Source organism: Chamaea fasciata, unplaced genomic scaffold, assembly GCF_029207755.1.
Source record: "Chamaea fasciata isolate MVZ Bird 193981 ecotype frontalis unplaced genomic scaffold, bChaFas1.0.hap1 SCAF_28, whole genome shotgun sequence".
Taxonomy (NCBI): Eukaryota; Metazoa; Chordata; class Aves; order Passeriformes; family Sylviidae; genus Chamaea; species Chamaea fasciata.
Genome location: NW_027094113.1, coordinates 594,356 through 613,168, shown reverse-complemented (window position 1 = coordinate 613,168; position 18,813 = coordinate 594,356). Strand labels below are relative to the sequence as shown.

At 59.1% G+C, this 18,813-nt stretch overlaps 1 protein-coding gene across 6 annotated transcripts; it reads right to left on the bottom strand.

The window, feature by feature from the left end:
- Window positions 1-361: 361 nt before the first annotated feature.
- Window positions 362-12,707, bottom strand: KANK3 (KN motif and ankyrin repeat domains 3). 6 transcript variants are annotated; one of them, XM_066205505.1, is made up of 11 exons: window positions 11,672-11,760; window positions 7,075-7,149; window positions 5,065-6,792; window positions 4,447-4,546; window positions 4,109-4,306; window positions 3,559-3,646; window positions 3,009-3,228; window positions 2,532-2,674; window positions 2,088-2,288; window positions 1,905-2,003; window positions 362-1,728 (listed from the first exon to the last, which is right to left on the bottom strand). In XM_066205505.1, exons 2-11 carry the CDS (start codon window positions 7,109-7,111, stop codon window positions 1,672-1,674), a joined length of 2,871 nt encoding a protein of 956 aa, XP_066061602.1. In that variant the 5' UTR covers window positions 7,112-7,149; window positions 11,672-11,760; the 3' UTR covers window positions 362-1,671. The 6 variants fall into 6 exon arrangements, with proteins under 6 accessions (XP_066061602.1, XP_066061603.1, XP_066061599.1 ...); XM_066205506.1 differs by having other exon boundaries at window positions 362-1,725; XM_066205502.1 differs by lacking the exons at window positions 362-1,728; window positions 11,672-11,760 and adding an exon at window positions 12,614-12,707 and having other exon boundaries at window positions 1,737-2,003.
- Between the last annotated feature and the right edge of the window lie 6,106 nt (window positions 12,708-18,813).

Here is an 18,813-nt window from a genome sequence, read left to right as displayed (position 1 = left end):
ATCCCTGTGGGGTCAGCCTGGTCCCCGTCCACCTGAAGAGGGAGGCAATTTGCATCCTCACATTTTATCTGGTGACTGCCCTTTAATGATGCAGTGTAATATCAGCACCACAGAGAACCAGGGATGGTGCAGGACTGCAGCTGGTCCTGCAGAATGAAATCGGCGAAGATACTGCTGCAGCTGCCTGGGACACGTCAGCAGGAAGAAAACCAGACTGAGGGATGTAGCCAGTGCATAAATTTGCAGTGAATGACTTGGAATGTGGGGTCACCTGCTCAGGTCAGAGGCTGTGCCTCTGCTGCAGCTCTTGCAGGGTTTGTTATGAGCTGGACAAGAAGGCAAGAGACTGTAGATGTCACTGTAGTATTTCAAAATAACTTTAAATTTTATTTATATCTTAAAAATAAACATCAGTGTTAAAATACCAGTAAACAGAGTAGTGTATTAGGGAGTGGCAGTGAGCGCTGTATATTAACTCCAGTGCAAAGCTGAGAGCAAGTTGTGGGGTTCTCCAGCTCAGAGCAGGGGCAGAAGTGGTGAAGCTGGGCCTAGTAGCAGGAATGGGGGCACAACACATTACCTTTGTGAAGGGCTCAGAGCAGAACTGCCTTCCCATGCAAAACCCTTTTTCCTCCTGGTCTTTGTCCTCTGTTCCCACACCACACAGTGTTCACACACTTGCACAGACACATGTTCTCTGACATACGTGTTCCCCTTTGCAGGCTCTACCTGTGTGCTCTGAGCTCTTCTGGCCCGTGTTTTTCCTGGTGCTGTCCTCCCTTTTGGGATGGAAAGTGGGCAGAGAGGGACTTGGCTGTGAGCTCTAGCTGTCTGCTCAGTCTATGGGACTGGCTAGTTGGGGGAAATGTTTAGGAGGTAATGGGTCTCTCTTCCTTGGGAGAAGGACCTGCTCCCCTTGTGGGTTATAAGGCAGGTTTAGTCCCCAAATGCATTCTTGGCCCTCAGCCCCTTTTGTCACTTGGCTGCAACCCCAGCTGCTCAGAGGTTTTGCTCCCATTGAGCAAATCAAATGGCAAGTGATTTCATGTGTAACTTCATCCTTTGGCCAAGCAATATATATATTTTTTTGCTTTGTATGTATGTGCTAGAAAAGAGGAAAAAAATCAAATTTCAGCTAGGAAAGGAAATGTAAGAAAAGAAGGACAAGTATTTGAGTCTGGAAATAGCCCCTGTCCAAGGTTGCGTTCCCTCTTCCATCGTTGCACAGGATGTGCCTGCAGAGCACCATGTCCCTGCTGAGGCCAGGACCCATCACTTGCTCTCTGGCTCCATGTCACTGGCACTGCTGCCTTCTTGGAGCAGCCAGAGAGCACAAACCAGCTGCTGTTTCTGCTGGGTTGGTTCTCTGCTGTTCTAGCAGAGGGCTCAGAGGTGGCGCAGCTCTGGTGGTTGTGGCAGGGAGCAGAGGGGATGGGGTGGCTTCTGCTCCCTGCAGGTCCTGCCCCAAGGTCACTTGGCACCAGTCACGTGGTGAGGTGGCCGCCTGCGGGCTGCATCCAGTGCGGGAGACGGGTGAGGGAGGCCAAGGGACGGTGCTTGTGATGGGAGTAAAGCTGCAGACAGCGGTTTGGCACGGGGTGGTGGCAGGTGAGGGAATGTGAATCACAGCCCAGTGCAGATGGTAGCTCCTGGCTGCATCCCAAGGTCACTCTAATTTGGTTTCTTTGGACTCCCAGGGCTTTTTGTGGCTGTCGGTGAAGTCCCCTGCTGCAAAGAGAGTAGTCACCAGAGACCCCTCCAGTGACTCCTGGTCAGGGCCAGCAGGGCTGTTCTGAGCACATGGCACCTGAAATGCTCTGCTCTTGCTCCTGCAGCCTCTTCCTGGAGATACTTGTCTGTATTACAGCCCTTTCCCCTCCCGTGGGGAGTGGTGTGGTACTTACAGGGGCCTGCGCCTTCGTGCCGTCGAGGTGGGCGTAAAGGAGCGCAGCGATGTCGCTGTGACCGGCCTCCAGTGCGATGGCAACAGCATTGTTACCATCCTAGAAAGTAAGGAAGAACATGCAGAAAGGGGTTTGGGGACAGGACATAGTGTGGGCTGCTCAGGCCCAGTGGCAGAACCTTACACTATCCACGATGGAGATGTTGCAGGTGGGCTGAGCCAACAGCAGCTTCACAGTCTCCATGCGGCCGTGCTCGCAGGCGCACATCAGCGCGGTCGAGCCCTCCTCATCCTGCAGGTTCACGTCGGCCCCGCAGGCAAGCAGGGCTTCCACCATCTCCTGCCGGCCATGGCTGACAGCCAACATCAGTGCTGTCTGGCCAGCCTGCAAGGAAGGGACACTGCCAGGCCACTCCTGCCCCCGCTGTGTGCTACCCACTTGTCCCTGCACCACAGGGAGACAGCCCTGCTGCCAGGCAGGAGGAGCTCCTAAGGTGATGCCCTCCCCATGCACCAATGACTCCAGGTTTTGGAGCCATTGTCCTGCCCTTGGAAGAACTGAGCATGGCCCTGGGATCTGCCTGGGGGTGGGAGGGTCAAGATGTGGTGGCCCTCAGACGACACCAACCTGGCTGGCCTTGGCGTTGACGTTGCCCATGCTGAAGAGCCTCCTGACCACATTCATGTCCTCCTCCTGCTCAACGGCTGCCAGTGCTGCCAGCATGAGGGCAGTGTACCCAGCTTTGTTCTGGTGGTCCACATTACAGATCCCTGCAGGGGTGGGCAGAGGGGGCTCAGGATGCTGCAGGGCTGGTGGGAGACATGGACCAAGCCATGTGCCTGGCTCCACCTCACAGTCCTGCCAAGGGTGCCGTGAGCCATCAGCAGATGAGAACTGCTGATGGATCTCCCTCATTAAATCTGGGCTTCCAAACGGGCTGGGGTGACTTGTGACCCCTACATCTATGCACAGATGTAGCCCAGGGCAGCTCTCCTTGCCCCTCTGCTGCCAATGCCTTCCCCCTGTGCTGACACGGCCAGGACATGTCCTGGGGTACAGTGGGATGGTGGCCAGGAGATGTTTCTGGGGCTGGAAGGCACTGACCTGTATCCAGCAGCAGCCACACAATGTGGAAGTTGGAGTGGGAGACACTGTAGTGCAGGGCCGTGTTGCCATTCCCGTCTGCCAGGTTCACCACGTGGGCCAGGAGAGCCGGTGAGACCTCGGCAAAGGCCAGGAGGTGGTTGGCAACCACGTCAGGGATGGAAGACTTTTGGCTGGATAGTCGGAACCACTCCTGAAGGACCAGGCTGCTGCTGGCAAGCTGTGGGCAGAGAGGGGCTGAGCACCCCCTAAGCCTCTGCATGGCCTCGCACCCTGGCACCCACCCCCTGCTGCCAGCCCAGGTAGTGGGGAGCAGAATCTTCTCCAGAGGGGGTGGGTGAAGGCAGGACCCTGAACTGCCCAAACCCATGCTGGGCATGGCCTGAGTCCACATCAGTTTAGGGGTATCTGGGACAAACCCTGGAGCAAAGGGCTGTATTTTGGGGGAAGGTGTTGAGCCAGGCTTTGCTGGCTCCTCTCTGAGTAGGATCAGCTCTGGGGGATGTAGGCAGGGGCTGGGCAAGCCATCCCATCCCGGTGCTCCACTCACCACCTCTTTGCTCTTGGCAGCACCAGGGTGCCCCAGGTGGGTCTTGACAATGAGGCAGGCCTCCCTCATCCTGGGGTTCAGCTCGAACCTGTGGAGAGCATGGGGATGTCCGCAGTGTGGGGCTGCATCACCCCACCAAACCTGTGAGCTCCCTAGTGCCTGTAACTCTCTGCAAGGTTTCCAGGGTGCAACCTCCAGCCCGGTGGCTGCATCCTGGTTGTTTCAGCCTCTGCAAACTGCCATAGAATGGAGCCTTATATGGATGTGCTCGGGCACGATTCACCCATTCTTAGGCAACATTTTTTTCCTTTTGTTGAAAAATGCTATTGAAGGCTGTTGGTTTTTTTGTCCCCCTCTAAACTATCTTCTTCAGCAAAGAGGCATATGGGGCCTCTCATCCTTTCCTTAGGAAACCCAAGAAACTGGAAGGATTTTTTCCTGATGAATGGTCTCTGCAGGAGCTGAATGGGTTTTTCCCACTGGTGGCACTGAAACTGGGGCAGATGCCCTGAGCTGGCGGGGCCAGGGAGCCTTCTCTAATGGCACTTACTTTTCCTTCACCTCGGGGGGCTCCAGCAGGGTCACATCAGCCCCCTTGCACTCCAGTCTGGGCTCACACGTGCCTTCCCCGGCCTCCTCCTCTGAGGTTTCGGTGTCTCCCTGCTCTGAACTGTTGGAGCTGTCACCCGAAGCCTTCTCAGAGGAGCTGTTGCCTTCTTCCTCCTCCTCACTGGATGTGCTCTCATACCTGCACAGAGGGAGGATGCTCAGTGGCAATACAGCACCAGTTTGGCCCCCTTCAGGCCCTGCCACTGTCCCCATCCCAGGACAGGGATGCAGGGGACTAGGATTGGCTCACGGGGGTGGCAGGAGCCCCTCTGCACGTACTCCCCATTCAGCACGCCCACAAACTGCAGGCTCTTCTTGCTGCCCTCTGCCTCCCGCCGGGGAGGACCATCCCGCTTCTTCATGATGGACTTCAGGGCTCCTACAGGGAAAGAGATGGATGTCAAGGGCCAGTGAGCAAGAATCATAGAATTTTAGGTCTGGGTTAGAGGACACTGTAAAGATCATCTCATTTCAATTCCACTGCCATGATCAGGAACACCTTCCTAGGTGTTCCACTAGACGAGGTTCCTCAGAGCTCCATCCAACCTGGCCTTAAACACTTCCAGGGATGGGGCATCCACAACTTCTCCAGGTAACCTGTGCCAGGGCTTCACCACAGTAAAGAATTTTTCCTAATATCTAATCTAAACCTACTGTCATTTTGAAACCACTACCCCTTGTCCTGTCACTACATGCTCTTGTAAAACAGTCTCTCCCTGGGGCTAGTCAAGCACCCCAAACCCACTAGACCCCTAGGCAGGCATGGAAAGGAAATGGACAAGCGCTGGAGCACAGGTAGCATTGGTGCTGCAGGCATTGTCCCAGACAAAGCCATCCTCTTCCTTCCTGCAGGAACATTCCAACCCAGACCCTGGCGTCATCCCTGGTGACACTCACCGGCCACAGGGTTTGAGGCAGCTCCACTGTCCTGTGCTGGGGATGGGTCCCGGTTGCTGTGTTGCACAGCTGCCCCAGGGCCTTGGCTGTCTGGGCACATCCCCACCACTGCTCCTGCGGCCGGTGCTGAGGGGCTGCTCAGGACATCACCCAGGTCAGGCTCCATCACCTTGCCCGCACCAGGCTCCTTCTCCTCTCCTGCCAGGACAATGCTGACCACGTCTGTCTGGCTGCCCTTGTCATCGCAGCTGGCAGCTGAATCGGGTCCAACTGCCACGTCCTGCCTGTCGGGGTGGCAGCCCACGGCGATGCAGGAGGTTGGAGGGCAGCACTCCACACCTGCCTCTGCTGTCTTTGGGGGGTCACCAGCTGCCTGGCTCTGTGTCACTACCACAGCCTCCACCAGTGCCTCGGCCACCTGCGGCTTGGCCATCACCTCCTTGTCCACCTGCCCATGGGGACGGCGGGCGCACACCTCCAGCCGCAGCTCCTCCAGCTCCCGTGTGGCCTCCTGCAGGTGTCCCTCCATCAGGGTGATCACCTCCTTCTGATGCCCCACCGTCTGCTGCAGCAGCTCCAGCTCCCGCTCTGCCTCAGTGGCCAGCCCCAGCGAGGACTCCAGCACCCAGACGGCCACATCCCTGCGTCCCCGTGTGCTGCTGTCTGGCACATCCCCACTCTCCTGCTGTGACCGGTAGTAGAAGACAGCATCTGTCATGGCCCGGTCCTCACCCACTGCCACAGAGCGGCAGGGCCTCTCAGCCACCCTGGGGCTCTTGCTTGGCCAAGCCCTGATGTTCCGCTCTGGCACGGCCAGCTTCTCTGTCAACTTCCTCAGCTCTGCAATTTTGCTCGTTCGCCCCTTCACTGGCTCTGCTTCACTCTCTGGCCCTGTGCGGGGCCCCTCATCACCCCCTGTGCCTGCCTCAGAGCCAGAGGGGTGATATAATGCCTCGCCAGGCTCTGCCGACAGCTTCTCCAGCAACTTTGCTTTCTCCCTCTTCAACTCACAGATCTGCATCTCCAGGAGTGGGATGGTTTTCACCTGCTCCTCCAAGTCCCGGAGCTGACGCAGGGCTGCAGCCATCTGCTCCCGCACGTGCTGCAGTGGGGCCGTGCTGAGCCCTGCAGCTGGAGTGCTACGCCCCGAGCTGCCAGGGCTCATCCGGCCCCAGCCCACCTGGCCCTCGGTGCCCACTGGCACCCAGTGCGATGGCTGGCTCAGGGCACCTGGCAGGCCATTGTGGGAGGGGCCGCCAGCATCCTGCAAACGGCCCTGCTCCTGCTCCAGCCTCCTGCTTGTCTCCAGCAAGGTCTTCTCCACCCGTGGGTTTGGCATGAGGCACTTGCTGGTGGGAGGTGGGAGCAGCCGTACTGCTGGCAGTGAGATGGGGTGGGAGGCTGGCTTGCTCGCAGGCTCCAGGGGTGCTCGGCTGAGCGGAGACAGCAGCAGCGCAGTCCTGCCCTCCTCGCTGGCCATGGAGGTGAGGGACTCGGTGGAGGTCCAGGCGCTGGTGTGGCTGCTGGGGCTGCGCAGCGTGCTGTGCAGTGGACGGGACCCTTTCACCCTGCGAGGCAGTGGCACTTTCTTGAGTGTTTGGCCACTTTCAATATCATCAACGTATTTCAGGAAATCAAGGTCCAGCAGAAAGCCATAAGGGGTTTCCACGGAATATGAGCTCTTCTCTCCATCGTCTTGGTCCCGGTACAAGAACGGGCCCCCAAGATCTGCAAGAGGAGCAGGGGTGGTTAGGCAGGGACCTGGTGGAGACAGGATGGCTTTTCCAACTGGGTCATACCAGAATTTACAGCCTGCAGGCCCCTCTCCTCCATGATGTGCGATATGCTTGTCTCCAGCACCCTCGGTGCCATAAGGTATCACAAGGCACCCAGCCCATATCAGGGTTGGTGCTGGAGTGAGAAACTCCATAGGAACGGGACAGCTCAGCCCTGCCACCCACCTTCACCTCTTCTGTTGTCACTACCTGGTGACAACCCTGGTCTCTTTACCTGGGAGGTTCTGGTTCAGGGGTGCTGGCTGAGCCATCTTCTTCCCGGAATGCTGCTGACCAGAGGACCATCAACCTGCAACAACGAGACCATGTCCAGCCAAACCCTGTGACCCCAGGGCTAGTGAGCCCCAGGCAGCCACACAGCCTCGACCCTCACTCGGGGAGAGCCTTGTGGCTGACCCTGCCACCTGCCAGGTCCCCTCGTCTCCCCCAGTCCAGGGCTGACACTGGAGCCGGTGGCCAGGTGAGCATGGTGCTGCCTGTGGGGCCAGGATTGTTCGTACATTTAAGGAATGCTCCACAGCTCTGCTGGGATGGCCCTGCTGCCAGCTCCGAGGATCATGAGTTGGAGCTTGGCCATACAGTGGGAGCAGGCCAGGAAAAAAAAGATGTTGAAACCTGTATAGGTGCAATACGCAGTGTGAAGTTTGCTTTGAATAAAGTGAACCGATGCTTTGGCAAAGCCACATGACTGCAGGGAGCTGCCAGCACCTCTCAGTGCTGGGTGTGATGCCCATTCTCACCACCCAGGGTGCCCCACAAGGTCTCAGGGGTGCCCTGAGCCGATGGCCACCAGGAGGGACCTGACTGCTTTTCCCTGTCCATAATGTGAGATAAGGCAGAGGAGAATGAAATGGAAGCCTGGTTTCCCCAGGAGCCAGGCATGGACACACTGGAGGAGAGCCAACAGGATACGGCTGTGGTTGAGGAGTGAGCTCATGGCTGGGGGTGCCACCAGCTGTAAGCACTGAGCTGGGACCTGCTGCAACATCTGGCAGCATCTGGATGCTGGGGCCCTGGTGTGAAGTGCTCCTGGCAGGAGCAGGAAAGGACAACAGCACCTTGGGAGCACCCATTGCTGCTGTGCATGGCATCAGGGTTCTGATGGCTCTGTCCATGGGGCACAGGTGGCCACGGGGCTGAGCAGCTGTTGGTGGGCAAAGCATTTGGCAATAGGCTATTTTCAGAAGAAAGCAGGGGAGGAGGAATGCCACAGAGGAACAGTGGCTTGGGCACAGCCCTCAGGGAAGCTGAGGCTCAGCACTGCCCAGGGAACGGCACGGGGTCTGGCCTTGGCTGCACAGAAACACCCACATCCGCCCCTCACGCCGATGTTGCAGCCACTCCCCAGCCCCGGCGCTGCGGCTGCCAGCCCTCGGCTTGCCCTGACCCCCTGGAGTCAGCAGAGCAGCTGTGGCAGCGCCAGGCCAGGCTCGGGCTGGGAACAACAGCAACCTCCCACCCCAAGCCCAGTGCACAGGGTTGGGGGCTGAGTCCAACTGGGCAGAGATAAAACACTTCCCACTAGTCACCAGGACGGATTCTGGGGCTCTCCCACTCCTCTGCCAACCCACCCTCAGCTAATGCATATCCCAAATTCCACCTCCCTCAGAATCATCCCACCTTCGAGTGTGAGCCCATTCCACCTCCCCTGGGAACATCCAGGTTCCATGCTGGCATCCACCATTCCCAAACTGCTGGCTTCATGCCCGCAAGGGTCCACACATCCCCCACCTCATCTAATACCTCCCACCCTGGGAAGAGTTTGGCTTCCTCCTCTGCATGGCCCTTGCTGCAGGTAATTAAACAGTGCTGGGGCCAGGACAAACTTCCCGCTGGGCTCCACACACATTGTAAATCAAAGAGGAAGAGAGAGCAACAGGAGCCAGAGCCAGCGGGTGTGTTTCCTCGGGGGGAAGTGGCCGGCAGCTCCCTTCCGCCGCCCAGGCTGGGTATTGTCCTGCCTGGGGACAGGAAAAGCCTCCTCTGCCGAGGCCTGGAGACCTCCCACACCACTCCAGCAGCAAAGATGCCCTTTGCACCAGCACTGTACTGGTGTCCCCTCCACTGAACTGGGGACAGGCGGCTTGTCACCTGCCACGTCCTATGGCCCCTTCAGCCAACAGCAGCAGCTGCATCCCCTGTGGGGGACATCCTCCCACTGCTTTTGGATCCCATTTCTTTTGGTCTGACAGGATAGGCTGGACCAGGGCAGGAGTTTCTGTCTTCACCCAGCTCTAAAAAAGGTGAATGGGACCTGCCAGCTTCCAACCAAGTCCAAGTGGCTCCAGGGACCCCATGATATTCAAACTCTCCTGCATGGTGCTAACACCCCGCAGGCTCCTCATGCTGTGCAAACTGTCCCTGGGCTGGGGAAGAGGTGTGGGGCTGGACTGGACAAGTGGGGGCAGGCAGTCTCAGTGTGCAGCACATTGAGTCCCCACACCCATGGCCCAGCCACTGTGAGCACCAGCTGGACCTGGCAGCCACAACCATGGCACTACTCAGGCAGTGCCCCTCCACCTGGGCTGAAGTCTTGAAGTCTTGCTGGGGCCAATTGTACCAGCCACTTTGGTGCCAAAGGCTGATTTTCAGCAGCTTCAGCTGCTTCCTTGGGCACTGGTGCAGGTTGTTGAAGGGGCTGGGCACACAGACCCTTGGGGGCAGCCCTTACATGACCCCAGCTCTCTTTGGAAGTAATGAAAGTGTCGTTTCTAGAACTGGTGTTTCAACAGAAAACCAGGATGTTACAGGCAAAGGACTGGCAGGGAGGCTTGGCAGCGAGGGGAAGAGGAGGAGGATGCGCAGGCACCCAACACCCCTGTGGAGGTAGAGCTATGCTTTGCCTGGGCTCACACCTGTATTTTCCCCTTGAGCTGTTGTACCAATGCCAACATGGGAAAACTGGGGCCAAAACTGGAGCTGCTCTGCTCAATTACAGTAAAAAGTCATGTCAGGGATGAAGGAGGCTGGGCACCTCGGCACAGCCCAGGTACCACCCAGTCCTCATGCCCTAACCCCAGCTCCAGGCAGCACCTTAGGACCTCTGGCCTCATGGGGCGATTTCCCCCTGGGGTTCCCAAACTCCTGGACTGGCAGAGGAGAGGTTTAGGGAAGCTGTTCCTAAAGCTCAAGACCTTTGGGCCCTTTCCCTCCCCAGGGGCACAGTTGTAGCAGACCTCAGCCCCATTCAACAACCTGATACAGTGCAGCCCGAGCTGCTCCACTGGCGGGGCTGGGGCTGGGGCTGGACACAGGGAGGGTTCTCTCCGGCTCTCTTCCTGAGCCAAAATACTGAGGTCATGAGGAATGTGAGAAGAACAGAGTCCAGAGCAGTCCTGGCCAGCACAACTTGATTTATCTCAGCCAGGCATGCTTCCCTCGTAGCTGTGCAGGCGATAAGCCCTGAAGCTTGGAACTGAGGCTGTTCCAAAGTTAAAGGGAAACCACTGAGCAAGCACACGGCTTCCTCCACTGCCAGCAACCTGCCAGGATTCGGGCTCCTTGCACACAGCCAGCGGTCACACATACTTGTCACCTGCAATATTACCTGCCAGCACTGTGGTGGGGCTCAGCAGGAGGTATCCAGGGCTCATGACACCTTCCTGTCCCCATCCTCTGCTGCAAGGGCTGTATGGGAGGGCCTGTGCCTATTTGCCCAGGCCACCTTGGCCATGCTGTCTATGCTGGAGCTGCTCCTGGAGGAGCTGGATCCAGGTGGGTGGGTGCACAACGCTGACCCAGGGAGAGAAAGGAAAATGGTTTGATCATCTCAACAGCCTAATTCAGGGTTGGACTATTATTTCTGGAGTTGTCGTCATCAATGGCCTGGCTGGCTGGGAGGCCAAAGCGGCTGCCCAGGCTCTGCACCCGCTCCAGCTCCTCAGGGACATCCCTGAGCTCACCACACACAACAGGTGTAGAGTCCACACACAGACTTACCCACGTGGGGATCAGCTCTACCAGCCCCTCACACCTATAGGGCTATAGGCTCCCTACAGTTTCACTAGAGAACATCAACCCCTTTCCTCGCACCCTCACCACAGCTGCCCACCAGCACCTTCCACCAACACCTCCCGATTCCCTCGGGGCTGCTGACAACACACAGCATCAGCAGCAATGGCCCGGGCTTGTCCTGCTGTGAAGGGGGGCTCGGAGATGAAACTAAATTTACACCCGGGGAGCCCAGGTACAGCCGGGGCACACACACAGCACCGTGCACAACCCCATGGTGAGATCTCCACGTGCACTCAGGAGCACCCCAAACCCCGTGGCACCCCTGTGCCCTTCAGCACCCCAAGGGGGCCTGCAGCAGCCTGGGTGCCATGTCCCACCACTCGGGGAACTCACAGCACACTCAACCCGAGTAGGTACCCAGAACCCTCAGCCCTGCAGTTCCCCCAGCTCTCTGGGAGTCCACCAGCATCCCCAACCTTACGGATTCCAGGCACCCCTGGGGGATCCCCAGCGCCCCGGGGTGCCAGCAAGCACCAGGCACCCGCACGTCGGGGCCGCAGCCCGTCCCCAGCCCGGGGACCCAGCCGGGCAGAGAGGGGGGAGTTCCAGCCCGGCGCCGGCCGCGCTCCCCTCCCGCCGCCAGGGCCGCTCGGGCGGAGCCGCCGGGGCGGCGGCTGCCAGGGCCGCCCCATCCCGCCGCGGTCCCGCCACGTCTGCGGGGGCTCCGGCGCGGTCCTGGGGGGGCCACGGGCGGCGGCGGGTGCGGGGCCCTGCGGGGGCCGCCATGGGGACGAGCCCCCGCCCCGCCGCCGTCAGGCCTGCCCGTCCCGTCCCGCCCGGTCCCCGCCGTCCCTCACCGTGCCGCCGGGCTCCTGGGCTGCAGCCGGGACACAGCCCCGGGCCCGGGACTCTCGGGCTGCTCCGCGGCGCCGGGCAGCGCTGCCCGCCGCAGCCCCGCGCCGAGGGCGGGCGGGAGCCAGAGCGGGAGCGGCCGGGGCGGGGCGGGGGCGGGAGGGGAGCGGCCCCGGGCCCGACGGGACGGGTACCGCCCCCGGCCGCCCGCCCCGCGGCATCCCCGCTGGCCCCCTCTCCGCGTGGGGAGGGCATATCGCTGTCCCAGTGGCCGCCTGGGGTGGGATGTTCCCCGTTCCTGTCACCTGGGGGGAGGGGAATGTTCCCCTACCCTTGTCACCCCAAGGTGATTACCCTGAGGACGGGGTGCGCCTACTCCAGTCACCCTGGGGACGGGATTCTCCCTGACCTGTCCACATCGGGGATGCCCACCCTGCAGAAAGGGGGATCCCCTGCCCACATCACCCCGAGGCTGGGGTACCCTCTCCCCTGAGCTCAACCCTGCTGCTGGCCGGGGCCCGGCGGGCGGCTGGGGTCCAGCTCCCTGCACCACCGTGCTTCCCCCAGCACAGACGCCCCTCGCACATCTTGCCCTCGTCCCACCCATGGCCGGGAACGCTGTGCCTCTGGCCCTGGCTGGGCTCCCCAGGCCTGGCCCCGCTGGGTTCCTGGCAGCCCTCCCTGTCCCAGCCGCGGCTGTTTGTCTCTTTTTCTTGCCAGCTTTCCTCCCCGCCTGCTTCCCGTGCTGGTCGCTGAACCGCGAGCTCTGGGCTCTCCCCCCATTCAGTAAGGATCCCGGCCATTCCCCACCTTAGAGCTTGCCTTCACTAACTGCTCCAGACCCTTTCAGCGCTGAAACCCTCAGCAACGATTTTTGCTTCTTTTCTTTTCAGCTCTGAACTTCACGGGTATTTTTCCATATCTAGCTCTTCTGTAACACTACTCACGGGAAGAGCAGGAGAAACAAGATGTGATTCCCGACGTCCTTCCCAGCTGCTGGCAGGCAATTTGGGGACTTCCTGGGAAAGGGTTTGCATCCGGACGGAAGTACCTTAATAGCTCTAATGAATCTACCTCCACGGACAGACTTCGTCCTTCTCCAATCCATTTGCATACTTGGCCTCCCCAGCATCCTGTGGTAATGAACTTGGTGATTTCACGCCCTCAATTGGTCTCCGAAGCAGGTCTCGAATAATATCGCTCTTGCTGATTCACTGACTGCTTCAAGAAGAAATCACTTTGGTCCTCTGCACCGTGCAGCTTTAGCTTCTCTGTCCAGGTGAAGTCTGGGGTGGTGAGCTGAGTCCCAATGGTGCCCAGCTGTGCTGTGGAGCTCATGCCCTGCATGCCGGCTCAGAGTTCCATGATGGGCCCATGTGTAAGTCCCTCACTCCTGCTCTTGGACAGCCAACAAAATGTCACCCACCTCCAGGCAGTAATTCTAGTTTCCTCCCTGCAAAGGGAAAGAAACAGCAAAGGAGTTGAGGAAACATGAGCCTGGGAAAGTTATGTCACCACAGCTCTGTGGGTGCCAGACCCCCACATAACTGCTGCCACCCCAGCGCAGGAGTTGAGCTGTGGAAGAGTGGGGAGACTACGAACCATGCAGCACCACCAAAGAAATGCAGCCCTGGGGCTGCCTGAATGTAGTGCTGGATCACAAAACGGTGGCAGCTCAGAGATATTTCCAGGCTGAGACTCACCGGCACCCTTTGAACAAGCAGGATTGCATTGTTCCCTGCAGGGGTCAGACTTCTCTGGCTTTAAGTTCTGGTCACTGAGAATAATAAAACTCAAGGGACAGCCCTTGTTTCTAATATCCATTGTTTTCTGCAGAAACTGTGGGACTCTAATATGAGGACAGAGAACTCATCTGAGCTGCTTGGTGTTCACACCCCATGTAAATCCCATCTGCACCCAGAAGCAGATCACATGGAGCAAAGTGCTTCTGAGGCCTCAGCTGGCGACCAGTGCAGTGACTTCACCCCACACCAGGGATGCTGAGCCAGGACCGGTTCGAGCTGTGGCACCTGCCCTCCTGGGCTGGCGGTGCCCAGCGGGTGGAGCCGAACCCAGGCCTGGAGGCAAATGGTAGTGGCTACACCCACACCTGTGCCAAGGTCTGTGTTAACCAAAGTGTAGCTGTGAGGCTGTAGGTGTTAGGACTGGTGCCTGTGTGGGTGAAAGATGCACAGATGCTCAGTCTGGGAGAGGCTACAGGTAAGGAAAGGGACTTCCACAGTATGGGACCAAGCTCTTGTATTCAGCATCTCTCCCATAACCCTGCATGGATGGGTGGGGAGGGCTAGCCAGGCTTCTGTTCCTCTCATGGGGGCAGTTCTGCTAAAAAAACTCGGTGGTTTTCTGGTGGTGGAGTGTTGTTATTCAGCCGTCTGGGGCTCTGCTGACTTTCATGGCATTATTTTTTGGTCTGGGACAGCTGTTCCTTCACGATGACCATTGAAATCAGCCCTGACCCTCATAAGAGTGTCCATCTGAACAAAAAGCTCCAGGAGCTAGTGAGTTTTCATAGAATCAGATCTATTAAAAAGCTTTTTTGGTCCAGAAGAAGGTCTCAAAAAACTACTTCCTTTGTGAATCCAAATTTTTTTCTCTCTGCCAGTCCCTCCTGGGACTGTGAATGTGATTGTGCCTTTTTTCCCATCAGGGCACTAGGAAATGTGTATGCCTGTGTGCATGTGTTGTGACTCACACCAGCACAGCTGGGCGCTTCTCCACAGTGTGCTGGGAACAGACCCCCAGGAGTTGGAGGTGACTGCAGACTCACAGAACAGGCTGCATCCCTGTCCCTCTGCACGCAGCACAGGAATTGGGTGGTGTTGGCACATGAGGAAACCCACAAAGCTAGTCCAGGCTTCTGTTGGGCTATGAGCAGGCATTTGCTGTCATTCTGTTTCATTCAAATGGCTCCTGGATGGAGTGACCCTGAGAAATGCTGCTGTAGATGCTGGTGGGAAAGGGCTGCCAGCCACATGTGCTGCAGCACGAGCCATTCCACTTGCTGCAGCTCTGCATGACTCTGTTCCCTGGGTAGTGAGATCCTGACCCCTGGGCGCCCTGGTCTCCTCCATGGGCAGCAGAATCTTGCAGCCCTGAGCACCTTGGTAATTTCTGAGGCAGTGGACTCTAAAGTCCTGGGTGACCAGACTGGCCTGCGGTGGCCCTTGGCGGGGAGGAGTAGTGGGTGCTCAGGGTACACCTGGGAAACAGATGATCAGATGCATTTCAGCCATCTCCTGGCTGTCTGAGTTCATCTCTGCTTGCTCCAGCTCCACCGAGCCTACCTGAGCTTGGCTCCTCTATGGCCCCTGAACAAACTGGCCAGGCTGGGCATGGGATAGGACCAGAGGCAAAAGCTGTGAGGCTCTGTCTGGCCCAGTCCCTGTAGGAAAGGGTGTTAATACCAGCAATATCCCAGCCCAGCACACTGCCCTCCCCACAGTACAGCGCCCCTGCCCAGCCACCCCAGCAGGATGTCCTTGTTTCCTGCCTGCAGGTTTGGGAGTGAACAGAAAGCTCATTTCCTCTCATCATCTCTTCTGCTCAGATCCTTCCTCCCTGAGATGCTGCAGAAAACAAAGAGCCCAGGAGTGGAGCTGGAGCCGCTTCTCCAGCAGTGTGGGACCTGGGGAAGGGTCCCTGAGGAGCTGTGGTTGTCCACAGGGTGCTCAGACCCAGCTGAGCTGGCAGGGAAGGGGCTCGTATGGAGGCTGAAGCCACTGAGGGAAGCCAAACCCCAACAGCAGAACAACCACCATGATGACTCCTTGCCAAAAACCTCCTGCCTTGCCATTTCCCACTACCCATCACCTCCTGGAGACCCCCTTGGACCCAGGTTAAGGCAATGCTGTGTCACCTGCATCAAACACAGACCACCCTCAATGACACCCTCTCCCCGGGGACCTCCTGCTCCATGCCACCTCCCGCTATGTTCCACTAAGGTATGTGACCCACTGCATCCTCTTGTCTCCAGCCCTGCAGGACCAACCCTAGTCCAGGTGCAGGGTGCCCTCGTCCCTTGTCCCCCAGCCCTTGTCCCCTCTGATCTAGCCGGCCACAGCTGATATTTCGTGCCTGTGTGGCACAGCAAGCGTAGGCTTTTATCTCGGGCAATCCTTGATGTGCTTGGCACAGCACTTGGCAAGCCCGGGGAAGGCCAGGACAGATTTTTTTTTTTGTGGCTGTGATTGCAGCTCAGCCTTATCAGTGCTGAAGGAAATGCTGTGCGGGCTTTCCATAGCTGGGGTTTGCTTTGGCCACGGCCCAGGCCCGCCGGCAGCACCAGAGGGACCTTCCCCAACAGCCAGCATGTCCTGCTGTTATGTGGCCCTAAACACACACCAACAGTCAGTGAGACCCATCAGTGGGATGCTCCCGCATCTGGGACATTCCGGTACTGGGCTCATGCTGTGCATGGAGGATTTGCAGCCTGGGTTGCCTTGAGAATCTGTGATCCTGGCTGAAACACTACACACCTTCAAAATGCCCATTTTCCTTTAGGGGCTCTGGGCCCTCCTGTCCTCCTGTAGCCAGCAGGCTGTAAAATGGGTTTTGAAAATAGGTGCCCAAACTGATCATCCCCAAAAGGGGTGACTCCTGGAAAGAGGGACACACCCGCCCCTGTGAATTCCTGTAACCTCGGTCCTGCAGTAGGGTGGGGTTCCAGCTGCAGCCCTGTCCTCGGTGGGAAATGCCCTTGCCCAGGGGCAGCAGCCCTGAGATTCCCTAACCTCTGGTGATAGGCAGGGACACTGGCCTGCGTGGGGACAAAGATCTCAGCTTCACCCACTGACTTCCAGCTCGACCCTTCACCCTGCAGAGCAGGATGGGACTGACTGTACCCTGTGAGCACAAACTAGCCCCCAAATCCCCTCTGCTTCTGTGCTCTCTGCCCTCTAGCACCCAGCAAAGATGCCAGCTGAGTTCTTAGGACAAAAAGGGAATTTCCTGCCCAGCAGATGCTGCTCTGCCCTGCACAGCCAAACTCACTTTTTCCCTGGGGAGTTATTTCCAGCTGTTTTCAGGCCTCCACTTCCCCTGCCCCAGCTTCACTTCCCCTCCGCAGAGCCCTCGGGCTTACGGCATCCGATTCCCTTTTGACATTTCCAGCGGACTCGGGAAAGGCCACTCGTGTCCGGCACACAGAGTGCCCTTCTCCGGCCGGCGTCCCGCGGCCGGCAGGCTCCCGGCTGCCGGGGATCTGGCAAGGGCCGGGGCGACGCAGCGGGACCTTCCCAACGGGAATGGCACAGATCTGTCATTGAGAAGAGCAGAAAAGCCCCTCTGTGCCGCTGCCCGAAGCGGAACATCTGGTGCCAGCAGACAATCGGGCCTTTGAGCTGGCAGCCGTGGAGCGGGGCCAAGGAGAGTGACTTTGCCGCTGCCCGCCTCTGGGGCGGGTCGGAGCCTGAATCCTCCGGGCAGCACTTCTGCCATTGCTTTTTGCTCTCGGATCTCCACTGGGAACTTCCCACTCCATCTGCAGGACAGGAACGCACTCCCCAAGGGTGGATCCGTCGCCACCACTTCCAGGAGCTCCTTCCTGCCGGACTCTGTCCAGGAGCCCCAGTGTGTCCAGACTGCCCCGGTGCCAGCATCCAGCTGGTTCGTTCTTTTCCAGCGAGCAGGGAGAAGCTGGAAAGCGTCCGATCTACGGGAGGTTTTTTTTCTTGCAGATGCTGCACAGTGTAGGTGGTACCTCTGAACTTGCTGGTCGGAGGCCACACCTACACCGCGGGGACAGGGACAGTCCCGTGGGGAAGAGCCAGGCGTGTGGGACCTGCGTTTTCTCCCTCGAGGAAGAAAAGAAGAGGAACAGCGTGATTCGCCCGCCCTCCCCAGCCGCGGGACATGCGGCAGGGGGCACCTGCAGCGCTACTGGCACCTGGGAACATCTGGGGCGCTTGGGTGGCAGAATAACTGCTCCGACCCCCTCGCACTGCTCCAGACACGTCCCCTCTGAGAGAAGGAGGCACCTAAAATGAGGGACAGTTGTTAATGAGTCAGTGTCTGTTTGAGGGGTCGAACACCACTCGACACCTGGGAGTCGAGGTCGAGCAGGGTGTGGGGGGGAGTGTGAAAGGCAGTGTCCCTCCAGACACATGAGGATTCCAGGAGGCAGTGAGCCAAAGCCCGACCGAGCACTTGAGTTGTGGCGGGTGCAGCCCATCGAGCTCTGAACAGGAGGGTGATGCCGCAGAGCATCACCTTTGGGGTCAAAGGACCGCCAGACTCACCGGGCAGAGGGGAGTGGAGGCAGTGGTGGCTGGGGTGGGGAGCAGGGCACCACGGCACAGCTGGGGCTGGGGGACAGCAGAGGGAGGTGCCGGGCTCGCTGGTGAGGTGGGCAGCACGCCGGGGTCTGCCCAGAGTGAACCTCTGGCGCTGGGTCCGGGGGAACTTTGGGACCAAGTCACATCTGCCTGCGGGAGCAGACGTGATGGGGTGACAGGTTGACAAGGTGGGGGGTGGCAAGATGAGGCACTGGCAGAGTGATGGGATGATAGAGTGATGGGATGATAGAGTGATGGGACGATAGAGTGATGGGCTGAGGGGATGACAGGGTGGCCATGACTCCGAGCCCTCTCAGCTCCGGCGCTGCACTCCCGTATCCCCGTTCCAGCTCCGTCCCAGCCCCGTCCCAGCCCCATCCCAGCCCCGTCCCAGCCCCGTCCCAGCCCTGTCCCCAGCCCCGTCCCAGCCCTATTCCCAGCCCCGTCCCAGTCCCGTTTCAGCTCCGTCCCAGTCCCTTTTCAGCTCCGTCCCAGTCCCGTTTCAGCTCCGTCCCAGTCCCGTCCCAGCTCTGTCCCAGCTCCGTCCCAGCTCCGTCCCAGCTCCGTCCCAGCCCCGTCCCCAGTCCCGTCCCAGTCCCGTCCCAGTCCCGTCCCCAGCCCCGTCCCAGCCCCGTCCCAGGCCCGTCCCAGCCCCCTCCCAGACCCGTCCCAGTCCCGTCCCCAGCCCTGTCCCAGTCCCGTCCCAGCCCCGTCCCAGTCCCGTCCCAGTCCCGTCCCAGGCCCGTCCCAGGCCCGTCCCAGCCCCCTCCCAGACCCGTCCCAGTCCCGTCCCCAGCCCTGTCCCAGTCCCGTCCCAGCCCCGTCCCAGTCCCGTCCCAGTCCCGTCCCAGTCC